Consider the following 13353-nt stretch of genomic DNA (forward strand, 5'->3'; position numbering starts at 1 on the left):
ATAAGCATCCTCGTGTTTCTCAATCTTCCCTGCCGCTGCTCTATTAGTTGCTTCTCCCCACTTCAAATACTCCATTCCCAAGCCCAACCAATGGAGAGGCTCCAGTTACATCAACACATGCATGCTTCCCTTCAGACCGGCCAATTGTAGATCAATACATCCACAGGCCGAAGCGTTGATCTTCTCTTATTCGTATCAGTGAGAAAATTGACAGGAGCCTCCTTCTTCATTTGTACTCCAGCCCTCCAAAATGCATCGCATAAAATGTCTCTGACATGATCATGTTGGTATTTGAAACTTGGAAAATGTCAACAATAGGTTGCATGGTCCTCGAAAGCATCTAATCTACTCTTTTGCAAACAGGGCATAAACCATCGTCAGAGTACAAAAGAATCATGAGATGGTACCATAGAATATAACGATACTCCATCGGCGACATATGCTGTCCAAGTCCTTCCTTCGGAATAGCAAGTAGATAATCTTTTGTGAGTTCTGACTGCAAGCATCCCATTGCTGCCTTTTGATGAGCAGATAAATCAAACTCCCTCTCGAGACCAGCAACAATCCTACCGTATAACGCTTCTGCCAAAATGTTTTGTGGTTTTGAGGGGACGGTAGCATTCATAGCCAGAGAATTGAGGTCAAAATCGGGTAGGCATAGACTCAATGCACTGCTAGCAACATCAAGAATCTCATCCAAAGGCACTGGACCACAACTCCTAAGATTGTGGTTCTGAAGCTCAGAAGTCTGAAAACGGGATGCCACAAAAGCAAATGTAGAGACATTAATGGCACAATAAATACCTAAACCACCCAGACATAATAGGAGTATCGATAAACGGCACTGCAAATCAACGAAGCTAGGATTATCAGAAACCACATTACCCTGGAGAACACTACAGAGATGCCAATCAAAAGTCTAAGCTGCCTCTCTAAAAATGGATGGTGGACAAATACGAATCGTGAAAACCAACTTAGAGAGCCCAGCACAAGCTCATAAGAGCGCTAACTCACATTATGGATATTCTAATACAGCTAAACGGTCCATCAAAGTCATAGCCTTGTTAATATGCTTAAGAGCAAGGCCCATGACAAAAGATGCATTAGTGCTAACTGCACCTCCAAGCAACCTGGCCCCCTGCTGAGGATGGGACAAATCTAAAGGAAAGGGACCAGGAGTAATGCGACGTGGATCCGGTGATGGCCAAAATATCTCAGTTTTAGCCACATTAAGAACCAACCCATAAGAAGGACCTTCTTCCTGAATCATACCCAAAGTTGTTGCCACCTGTTCTGTATCCCTGATTAGAGTCCCATCATCTAGGTACCAAGCTTGCAGCAATAACTAGCAACTAGACTGGATTCATAGAATCAGAGGATGCAACACTAGTGCAAATAAAAGGGGACCCAAAGGGTCGCCTTGCTGGACCCCAGTAGCAGACCATATGTAGCCATCCCTCACGCATAGCCTCGTAGGTTGACAATACAAGTACTCAACCTAAGGGGAAATAGCTGGGCATCGGATACGAACCTCTCTCAACATGGTGGTCCAATCAACCATGTTAAAAGTATTCTAAAAATTTACCAGTAGCATAGAAAAAGAGGTATTGTCACCGTTAGCATATACCATACGGATGACAGCGTGCAAAATTGCCTCTGCTCCACCAGAAACACCCACCCCATACTGGAAATCCTATAAATACCCAATCACATCTCTGGAAACTCCTTTCATTGCAATCTTGGAGACTAGACGATGCTGAACCATGCCCACAGCTATAGGATGAATACTATTATCCCGCTTAAGAAGTGAAGTAAACGGAGCATTCGCTATGAATTTCGCTAACGGCTATGTATGGACATCGTCCTTGTAACCAAAGATTCACCACAGGGCCCAATGCATCTAGCAAATTAGACGATATAGCTACTGCAACACCACTCATGGCATCCAACAAGTGTTGAGCTCGGAGACCATCACGACCACAAGAAGTACCTTTCGAAAATGACCTAATGCATGACAATAGGGTGTCTCTCTCTACCAATAAAGGGGGCTCAACAAAAGGAACATTTGGTCTCACAGGTGGTTGTTGTATTGGGTGCTTATCCTCTAATGATTGAATAGTCTCCACCGAGTAGGGGCAACCCTTGATGATGACAACACTTTTACCGCTACAGTAAAATGCCTATCAGCAACTTTCTGTAAGCATCGATGCACATTCTGAGTGGAAACAGATCTCTAGGGTGGCTGGATTGAGGGAGGCTCTACTGCAGACTCTAAGAGGCAAAACAGTCCACTAGGCTTGTTCCATGTCGTCAAACATGGAGAATTTGTTTCTGTTGAAGGTTTTTCCTATTACCAGACTGACGTTCCTGATGATTCTGTGGTTGAAAAACCTATAAAGTACAACATGGAAGAAGGAGAAGACGAACCCATGACATAATTGAACTAGGGTCAGTCGTAATATCCCAAAGAGCAGACTTTAATACACTATAAAAGGCTAAACGACAAGCACGTGGTATACTTTTCATAGTGCAAAAAGGTATACGGAATGCCCTATCAAGTAACATCTCATCCAGAGAGGGAACAACACTCAGAGGCCTCAGGATATCACTAGCGTCTCCTTGTGATGAGAGTGCAGGTTGCATGGTCATATGGATGGGCTGTGGTTCTGGTATATCGACAATAAGACATCCCAACTCCCTATCATCAATCATTTTCGGTGGTTTTGTGATGCCTCCTGAATGACGACATGATATGGTTAATGCATGCATGCTGAGACAGTGGCCACATATCCATTTGTTCACCATTTTCAAAAAGTTAAGAAAGGATAAATATAAACTTATGTCCTCCTTAATTTTATCCCGCAGTCTATCTGTATCTCCCTGGCTACTCAAGTGCTGCTTCTTAATGTAAGTTTCGATATACAAAACCGCAAAGCTACCACCACCATTGGCCCTATCTTTGCACTTGTCAAACTCACAAAAGGGGCAATGCACATGCTTATTCTGAGAGAGCATGATGATGACACCCTATGCTCTAACAAATCCAAAAACAAACAAAACCAAATCTAAACCACAACAAACAAGAGCACTACTATAAATCAAACCCAAACAACAAAATAAGCATCGAAGCAAACCTAACTCCATCAAAACCAACAAACAACTATACCTAGCTAATCAATTAAACAAGCAACTTTTCTTGTTTCCTTCCTTTTTTTTTTGCTGCTAGTTAATTAAGGGGCTAGTTTTCCTTTATGTTTGGAAATGGGGAAGGTGGGTGGGTGGGTGTTTGTAAAGCAATTGGTGATGGAAGGGGTGGGATTGTGAGGCATTTTTTTTTAGCTTTTTGGCTTGCGGTGCTGGTTGTTGCTGTTGCTAAAGGTAGAATGACACGGGTAGGGATCTATACAAGGTTACGTGGAATGTTTTGTTGGGTCATTGGGTGGTGGTGTTGGCAGTGTGAAAATTGGGATAGGTAGTGGGTGAATGAATGATGATGTCGATAGTGGTGAGTGTGTTTGAGAAAATGGTGATAGAAGGGGTGGGATTGTGAGGTGGTCGGAACTGCTTAGCATAGGCGGTACATGGTGAGGGATTGGTGTGGTTTGAGAAACAGTGGAGGTGTGGTGTGGTTTTATTTGAGAACAGTGGGGATTGGTGGAGAAATGGTGGAGATGGTGGTAGACAGACAGAGCTAATCATGAGGGATTGGTGGTGGCGAAGGCAGTAACCAGTGAGTATTGTTGGAAGGGAGCGAGAGTGGGGGGAGCTGCTGCACGAGTGGTGGGACGCTAGGGAAGAAGGGTTTGTTGTATATCTATATTTTAATTTGAACAATGGTCCAACGGGAGTGGAGGCAGTGCTGGTCCAACGGTAGTGGACAATGGGTGGTGATGCAGGTATTACAAGGGTCGGGGAGAGAGTGGTGGACGGTGGGTGGTGGTGCAGCACAAGTGGTGTTGCAAAGTTCAGGGAGGGAGAAAGTTCAGGGAGAGAGAAGGTTTTTTTTTAGTTGGTTTTCTCAAGCAAAAGATATCTCTAACCATATAGAGGTTTTGACAATAAGATAAAATTACACGTGAATCTGGTATTATTTTGGTTACTCCGGGGCGTATAATTTTTATTTTTATATCCTCTAGTTTTGAAAACTATTGAGAGCTGTTTTAAGATACTCGTAGCTGTGATTCTAAATGCTATTTTTTGGAAAACAAACCATAACAGGTAATCTCAGGCAACTTTCATGTCGGCTTTGGGGCAAACTCAATCTAGACAGACATAGCTTCAACTATGCAAGTTGGGGGATTTATTGTGCAAGACATGAAATGTCTTGACCCGTGCGAATAGCGCGGTGATATAGGCGACCCTTAGTAAGCAAAACTGATCTCAAACTGCCCCTAGATTGCGTTGTTCTAGGGGTTGGTCTGTGTAAAATCTATTGCTCGTTCTGTTTTTGAAAAATCACATAACTATTGATGTATCGAGAATCTAGCATTAACAGAACGGAAAAAACAACTATTTTGAAAAAGAAATGTAAAATAAAGAAAAGAAAAATTGTATACTCGCTCCACAGGTTCACACTTACTCAAACGATGAGTAAAAAGTATTTTATAAAGAATATGCGAGATATGTGTGGACTAAGGCTCCGACACTTACAACCACACACTCCAAATGGAGGGTCCGGTTACCTTATTGATGTATTCCCTTTAAAGCAAAAGGTGGAATGGAATGGGGAAGGAATACATCATGGAAAAGATGATTTAATCCTCATAGATGGGATGATCATGAAAGAATTTTTAGCGCTCCAGCTTCGTTCATGTCACTTGTTGATTCAAAGGGATATGTTTGTTGGTTTAGGGTTTGGAATAGCTTATCCTGGGAACACACCTTTCTGGGTTTTGTTTTGGGCTAACAAGTGTAGAGATTGTTGCATGGAGGCTAGGATTTTGGTTTGTTGTTACATGACATATAACATTATCTCGGTGGGCTTATCTGTTTGGACACTAGTTGATTGTGTGACTGGAACTAGGTCTCTTTGGTTGTTGATAGGTGGGTTTTGGCAGTGCTGGTTAAACTGGGATGGAACCAATGCTCTATTCTGATTGTTTTAGGTACCTTGTTCTTGTCGGAATGTATTTGGTTTATTAAAACCTGGAGATGGTTGAGTTTGTGGATTATTAGTCTATGCGAAGTTTGGGTGTTATCTCCATAGTGCATTTGGTACATTGATGGCACATACTTCTTCTGGTTAAAGCGATGATATGTTTGTGATCAAGGGACAAGTATCATCTATATGATTTAAGCTTAAACAGAAATTGCATGGTGAGGTATTTATGATCATGATAGGATAAGGAGTTTGGTCTTTTTGTTTGGTTGTGATGGCATCTATCTTTTTTGTGAGGGTTTCGATTAAAGTTTTGATTTCTGAATTGAATTTCACCTCAAAAATACCAGTAGCCTTAGATGTATTGGGTTGGGCTGTATTTGAATTTTTTATATCGCCCTAATGGGTACTCTTTTCAACTTGGTTTTCAAGAAAGGTTAAAGCTTCGGTTGCACCTCTATCCAAAAAATTACTATTACTCATGATGTCGAGGGTTACTTTGTGTTCTTGGAGAAGCTTTTTGAAGAAACATTGGACAAGAGTGGCTTTTTATAGTTTATGGTGAGGACATGAATGGAGTAGGTCAGAGAATCTATCCTATGCTTCGGAAAATGTCTCACTCGGACTTTGTTTGAAGAATTGTATCTTACTTCTTATCTCTTCTGTCTTCTTTAGTGGAAAGTACTTCTTCATGAAGGAGAACACAACCTTTTCCCATGTATCGAAGGAATCAGGCTTCTGAGAAAGAAGCTATGCATGACTCTTACCAACTAGAGTGCAAGGAAACACTAGTAGGTTCATTTGATCGTTGGTGATGCCCAGATGGTGAACAATATTGCATACTTCATGTATCCGGTGTAGATGTTCATACGGTAACTCGTGTTCAAACCTGTGGAAGATGGGTAGAAGATTGAACAGGTTTGGTGGAATGCAAAAATTGCTCATGAGCGGTGTGAGTCGTATACAAGATGGAGGTCCATCTTGTAACGGTGTGTAGAAGTTGGAGAGAGGCTCTTCAGCTTGCACTACTTCGTTGGCTATATTAGAAAGTGGAGGACGAGTAATTAGAGATTGTCTAGGATGACGTGCTCTCCTACGTGAGTAAGTTTTATTCTTGCTAATACGTGTAGTGCTTGAACGCAATATCATGCACTTTTAGCAAGACAGCAAAACTATCCTAACATGCACAAACGATGCAATGTATGCTCAAACAATCGAAATTCATTTTTGCAAGTTTGGAGTTTTCAAAATCTTTGCTGGTCTATAATTTACTATGCCCTGTTCAAGGGGAACAATTGGGCACAAGACTCGGATGAATCTACTACATAGCTCGGAAGAGTAAGCAATCACGTCACCGAGTAGTGTGCTACCAAGAATCTCATTCACGATGAATCTGGGGGGAGGGGAGTGAGGAAGGTAGTTGGTCCACCGGAATCTGGTAACTGATTACTCTAAATCCTCGTGGCTATATTTTTGTCCTTTTTTGGAGGAGCATGACTACTTTAGGCTATAGTTGATTGATTTTAATTTATTTGTTTGGTCTAGGGCTCCAAGAATCAAGCAACGTCCAATGTATCTACATTAGGGAATGACTTCCTAATGTTTGTTACGTGGCTCGGGTTTAGCCTTATGCGTGAATTTAAATTGTAGTGCGATAATTAAAATTTAAACAATCACGTAAGCATGCTTGAACACACAAGCTATCCTCTTACATGGGCTTTGAAGAGGTTTAGAATTTACCTCTCAAGTTGTGCTTACACGCTGCTTGAGGAGAAGGCAACATTGGTTGGCACATGATATGAGAATCAGGCCCAACCGTTCGAGCGTTCCCTATTTTAGGTTACAAAAAAGGTCTACTTAAAAAGCCCAAAATCCGAGTTTTTAATAATTAAACAACTTTGCCTTCAAAGGGCCAAAACATAAAAGTAAACTAACACTAATACTAAACTAGTAGATTAACTAGATTAGATAGATTATCCAGATTAACTAGAGTTAATCGTAATTAGAGTGTTGATTACCAAGTTGATTCAAAGTGTGCGAGCATATGACTCACGACTCGCCTCGCACACTTGAACTTACCAAGGCAATGAAAACTCTAACTCTTGGTAAGTTTCACAACTTCAACCAAGTGTTTAACTCATGTTCATCCACATAATCAATCAAAAACTCATTTTTTTCTTTTTCTTTTTTTTCATTTTTCTCTTTTTTTTTTTTATTTCTATCTATTACAACAAAGTCTACTGATTTATACTACCCTATTACAAAATCTGGGCTTTTAGTTACAACCACGAATCAAAACTGAATGAACTGTGAAAAAACTAGACACCACTGTGCTGAGGTGGCTGGGCGGACAAGCGCCACCAGTGGGGCAGACACGCAGGCGGTTGCCCGATCGGTTCTGGCCAACTTGTCTCGTTTTTCCAAAGCCAGCGGCTTTCAAATTTTCCAAATGTTGAATCTTGAACCTGGATTTGAAATAAAATAGATCAATATTGAAAAATAACAAAAAATATCACCAAAAAAAAAACAAGAAATGAAATGGTGAGAGTGATGCTTCCTCCTTAGATGCTCAACCAATCATCCATGCTCCTTCAATCTATGACGGCGGCACCATTTCATGTTTAAGTTGTAGTAGTGAGTTTAAAGTGTTGAGTGAGGTTCACCATAAATTGTTTAGAACTTGAATGAATGAGAGTTTGAAGGAAGAAAGGTAGTGATAAGAACATAAATGCTACACATTTATGCCCATATTTATATTATATTGTCTAGTTAATTAGTGTAAGTTTATTTGATTAGTCCTGTTTCATTGGTTTTACTGGAATCAATGTGAATGCATTGAAAAGGGCTGAGACCTGAGGTTTTAAAAGGATTGTAAAATTCTCATGGGTTAATCACAAGAAGAATGCTCGATACGAGTTGGGAAATAATATGCTAAGGACATGATGAAAAAAACCTAAAAGTTTCAAGGTCAGACGTCAAAGTCAGAGCGTGCCCGTGCTCCAAGAAGCCTAATTCAAAATTTGTTAGAATTACAGTGTTTTCACAGAACACTTCGTAGCTTCTCTCCATCGCTTGAACTCGATTTGGATAGTTCCAAAAGTACACAGAAAGGAAGTTCCCAAAAGCAGTTCCAAGGTTTGTACGCTCTAATCCAACTCTATATAAACAAAGGAAGTAGAGAGTTCTCTATCTCTCCCCCATCACACAAAATCGCAAACCTCAAGACAAAACTACTGGAGAAGAAGAAGAAGACGCTACTGGAGAAGAAACCACCATACAGGACGAGGCTTTTGTTACAGAATTCTTTTCTTTACTATCTTGCTTCTATCACCATGTTTAAGAGTAGCTAAATAACAAGCTAGGGCTTAGAGGAAGCCCTAGACTTGCGTATGATTTTCTTGTTTACGATTTACTGTTCTCAACTTGATTTTTAATGTTTAGCTTGATTAATTTCACTGTTTATAGTAGCACTACTTTCATGGATTATATCTCTCTTGATAGTCTTCACGTATTGACTAGTCCATAGTTAGATTAAGTGTTGTTATCATCAAAGCATTGCTTTTACTGTTAATATAAACTTGTGAAGAGCTGTGCTGTAAGAAGACAATTCTTGCTAGGAGTTTATACATATGTGCTGAAAATTCAAGCAACCTAATGCATAGATTGCTATGAGATATACACGATCACATCTTCGAGCAAGCTAGGGTTACCTTTCCCTCATGCTACTCGTACAATAAAAGAGAACTTTAAATTAGTAGATTAAGAGAACCTACAATGGTCTAGGGTGGAATCAAACGCCTTAGTGTTTCCACCATTCATAGTTAATTCAAGTTTCATAGTTTTCTCATAAAATGGTTTGTTCCGCGTTGACAAGGAATTTGACACGAACACTAGGATGACCGCTTTAATTAGAAGAGTTGAAGTTCTCGAGCTAGAAAAAGAGACAAACTCCCTAGCTCCAGTTAACAATGTTGAGGCCCCTTGTTGTTTTTTGTGTGATAGTCTTGATCACGTTATAGATAATTGCCCTGGCGTAACTTCACAAGTCAATGCTTTTAATTCATACTAAAAGCCAGGCAATAATCCTTTTTCTAACACGTAAAACCCAGGGTGGTGTAACCACCCCAATTTGTCTTGGTATAAGGGTATACATCAGGGAGGTCCCATGGGTAGCTCAAACCCAGTGCAACAGTATGCACCCAAACCACCGAAACCCTCACCTTTAGAGGAAACCCTTGCTTAGTTAACACATACCACTTTTCAATTTCAAAAAGATATCCAACAGCAATTGCTTTCAAACTCGCAATCGATCGCAATCAATTGATATAAACGTTTATAACGTTTATATAAACGTTAGTAATGTTGTAAAGCGTTACTTTATTTTGTTGAATTTCTGGAATTAATTGCTAAAGCTTGAAAATCGTTTGAGAAGTGTTACAAATCCAAAAAACCAAAATAACATCGAAATTTTGAAAAGAAATCGTGCTCGGTATGTAAAAATAGAAAACCTCTCTTTCTCTCTCACAGCCGCTAGGTTAGGGTTTTCTTATCTTTGCTGGTGACCCTTGTTCCTCTTTCTCTCCTTCAACCCCTCCTCCTCTTCCCCAGAACAATCACTTCCTACCTTCTTCTTCCTTTTCTAATTCCCAACAAATGGATTGTGTTGAAACCAATCCATCCCGTCTTCTTTACAAAAAAAAAAATAAATCTTGACAGAGCTCGAAGCTAATAATAATAAATCAATCAATGGCTAGAAAATCATCAATCTTTTCCTCATCATTCGTTTTCCTCACTTTCTTCGTTTGGGATCAACAATCTCTCATCAGAGAACACGAGGTAATACTTTATTCTTCTTCTTCCTTATTATTATTATATTTTGGGTTAGTTAGACTTACCCCCCATTACTAGTTGCAATTAGTGTTACCCCCCTTGTTTTCAAAATATTAGTGATACCCCCATTTGAGTGATCCAACGGTCGATTTCTTCATCCTAAAAAAAATCTCTCAGAACCGTTGGATCTTGCAATTGGGGGTATCACTAATATTTTGAAAAATGGGGTAAGTCTAACTAACCCTTATATTTTTAACTAATTAACATGATTATTGATTGGCAGGCAGAGATGACCAAATTATCTCAAGACTTTTGCTTTGATTGTAGAATCAGCTGCAAGAATTTAAATATGCTTTAGGTGAAACTATAATTACGAATGTTCTTAAGGATGATCCGATTGACGTTCAACAGAGAGGGAAAGTCAAAGAAGTGATGCTTCATGCATGGACTTGTTATGAAAACTATGCTTGGGGACAAGATGAACTTCAGGTTTGTTTTTCTTTATTTCCAGTTACTTAGACTACTTCTTCATCACGTTCAATCTTCTTGTTTGCAGCCACAGACAAAGAATGGTGTTAATAGCTTTGGCGGCCTTGGAGCAACTTTGATAGACTCTCTTGATACACTATACATTATGGGGTTAGATGAGCAGTTCCAAAGGGGCTAGAGAGTGAGTTCCACATTTCTATTTTAGAGCTCAAAATTAGCAAGGGAATGATCTCATCTTGTTTATCTTTATTTTCTGTTTGGCAGGTGGGTAGCAAACTCATTGGATTTCAACAAAAATTATGACGCTAGCATATTCGAGACAACCATAAGGTTGTATTATAAGGTTTAATCTTATTTTTATTTTACTACTCTCTCCTATCATGGAGAACCCCTGAGACAGATTGCGGATTGAGTGAGAGAATAGATATCTTCATTTGCCTTTCTCTATGTATTTTGCTTACGTATCTGAAAGTTGCTCATCAAATTTTAGGGTTGTAGGTGGCCTTCTTAGTACATATGATTTCTCTGGGGACAAACTGTTCCTTGAAAAGGCTATGGACATAGCAGACAGATTATTGCTTGCATGGGATACACCTTCAGGAATTCCCTATAACACTATCAACTTGGAACAAGACAATGCACATAACCCCGGTTGGACTGGGGTAGGTTGTTTATTCTATTTTCTCATAATGTAATCAGTAATCAGTAATCATCGTCATCTAATTCTGTTTCACATTTTCAAAAGATTCAAGTTACGTGACCCACATACAACATTATACCACAAAATTGAAACAAATACACTGTTTGTGAACTCTATTATTATTATTAATTTTTAATTGGCATGTGAATCCCTTTTATTTATTGATATTTTGTAGTAGTTGAAGGAATCTTCTTTTGATTTGTGTTTTTGGTCATATGAGAATATTAAGAGTGTACTTATGTGATTGTTCAACTGCTTTGTATATGTGAAGGTGACTTTGCTTGCATAATTGTGTCTGATGGTTTGAATTGTATTACCGATAAAAAAGAAAAGAAAAAGTATTACCTGTAGGGGAGTGATATTCTCTATCCAACACACGCATAACATGGTGGAAATGACACATCGACCTATGGATCCAGGTCGCATCCATGAGCTAATAGAACGATACAGACAGGTCGCAGTATCACGCGAACTACGCTAGGAAAGTGACTCTGATACCACTTCTAGAAGCAATCATGACTAAAGGTGTACTTGCACATATCTTGACCGTCAGCTACTGGTCACGGCCGCAAGCTACTTGTACAGACTGCCACTCCACATCATTACAGCAGACCTATGAGGACAGTTCTCACATGCTATCCTGATCTCTACCCCTCGTTTGGGACACCCTTTACACGTGGTGGGCAAGGATACACTCTCAAGGTCTATAAATACCTCTCCTATGAACTACGCCAGACCTGATTCTACTCTCCCCCACAAAAAACTAAGAGTAAGATACGTAGGCAGTTCGCTCTCAAGACGAACTCGGTCCATCCAAAAACCTATTCCAGTCCCCCATCGACTGTTTGTAAGGGAAAGCTACATCACACATTTACATTGGCGCCGTATGTGGTCTCGATTACTTGAGAGACCAAACCACTTCCAAACAAACCAGTAACCAAAACTCTCAAGCCCACGAAGCATGGCAAGCCTCGAAGCTCAACTCCACATGTTAGCAGGACAACTAGGGACGGTAAACGAGCAAATAGCTCAGCTCAGGCAGGAAACGTCACACACTACGTGCACAAGTGGATACACAGAACCCACTAGGTGCCACCGCTGAGGACGACGTCATCAACGTCAGCCAACAGATCAACGAGCTGAGCCAAAGGCTCGACAAAAATGCGGTAAAGAAAGACTCCACCCTGATAGTGCAAAAGATGCTGAAAACCTACCGCGCATCTCCATTTGCTGCTGAGCTACTCCGCAAGATTTCTCCTCCAGATTTCGTCCAACCACGGTTCCCAATGTACGATGGCCGTACATGCCCAGGCCAGCATATAGCTCGGTATGTTCAAAGTCTAGCACTCTACAGTGCACCAGAGTTCGACCACCTTCATTGCAAACTATTTTTCGCTAGTCTAAAAGATGGCCCACTCGACTGGTTCTTCTCCCTCGAGGCCGACTTGATAAAAAACTTCGAGCAGCTCATCGACCTGTTCGCAAGCCAATACGTCCATAACAGACGTAAGAAGGGCGATCTCAATTCACTCTTTCAGCTTGCACTCGGCAAGGAGGAAACCTTCCGCTCCTTCTTAAGTCGGTTCAAAACCGAACTATTAGACATGGAGAGTGGCCTCAAAGAGTCATTCGCCGCGGTGGCTTTCACAAACGCCTGCCGCACCCGCAACACGGCGCTCACCAGATCGCTCCTGAAAGAACAGCCCGAAACGTTGGCCGAGCTGTACGCTCGAGTTGACAGGTACATCAAGTTACAAGAAGGTTTGAAAAATCAGAACCAAGATGAAGAAGAAGTAGAAGAAGGAGAAGTTTACGAGGTATCATCATCCTCTAAAAAACGACCCCGACAACAAGGGCAGCCCTCCAAACTCAAAGCGAGCAATGACCGAGAATTCGCCGTACTCACCAGATCTCCTAGTTACATACTAGAGAAGATCAAACGAGCTGCCTACTACCGACCTGAGATCAGATAACCGGCAGATCGCCCCGACCAGCCCTACTGCGCCTTCCACCGAGCTAGGTGCCATGAGACCGATGTATGCTGGGGGCTCAAGCATTACTTGCAGGATCTCATAGAAGCCGGACACATCAAGCAATACACCAACATACCCGACGGCGACCTGCGCCACAAGCTCATGGCCCGCAGAGTACGAAGTAGATCCCCACCTCGACGTAACGATCAGAGGTCCCAAGGTCGCTCTCACAGCAGAGGACGTCCCCGAGACCGCTCTCATCA

General features: G+C 41.0%; 1 protein-coding gene across 1 annotated transcript; it reads left to right on the forward strand.

Annotated features, from left to right (window-relative positions):
* Positions 1–12316: 12316 nt before the first annotated feature.
* Positions 12317–13090, forward strand: LOC147486021 (uncharacterized). The gene has a single exon (XM_086573632.1). The coding sequence runs from the start codon at positions 12317–12319 to the stop codon at positions 13088–13090; it is 774 nt and encodes a 257-aa protein (XP_086429758.1).
* Positions 13091–13353: the final 263 nt, after the last annotated feature.

This window comes from Coptis chinensis, chromosome 7 (genome assembly GCF_015680905.1).
Source record: "Coptis chinensis isolate HL-2020 chromosome 7, ASM1568090v1, whole genome shotgun sequence".
In the NCBI taxonomy this organism is placed as follows: Eukaryota; Viridiplantae; Streptophyta; class Magnoliopsida; order Ranunculales; family Ranunculaceae; genus Coptis; species Coptis chinensis.

Bases quoted from the DNA above. Each gene is read 5' to 3' on its own strand.
- LOC147486021 (XM_086573632.1), top strand. From the start codon at position 12,317: ATGCTGAAAACCTACCGCGCATCTCCATTTGCTGCTGAGCTACTCCGC.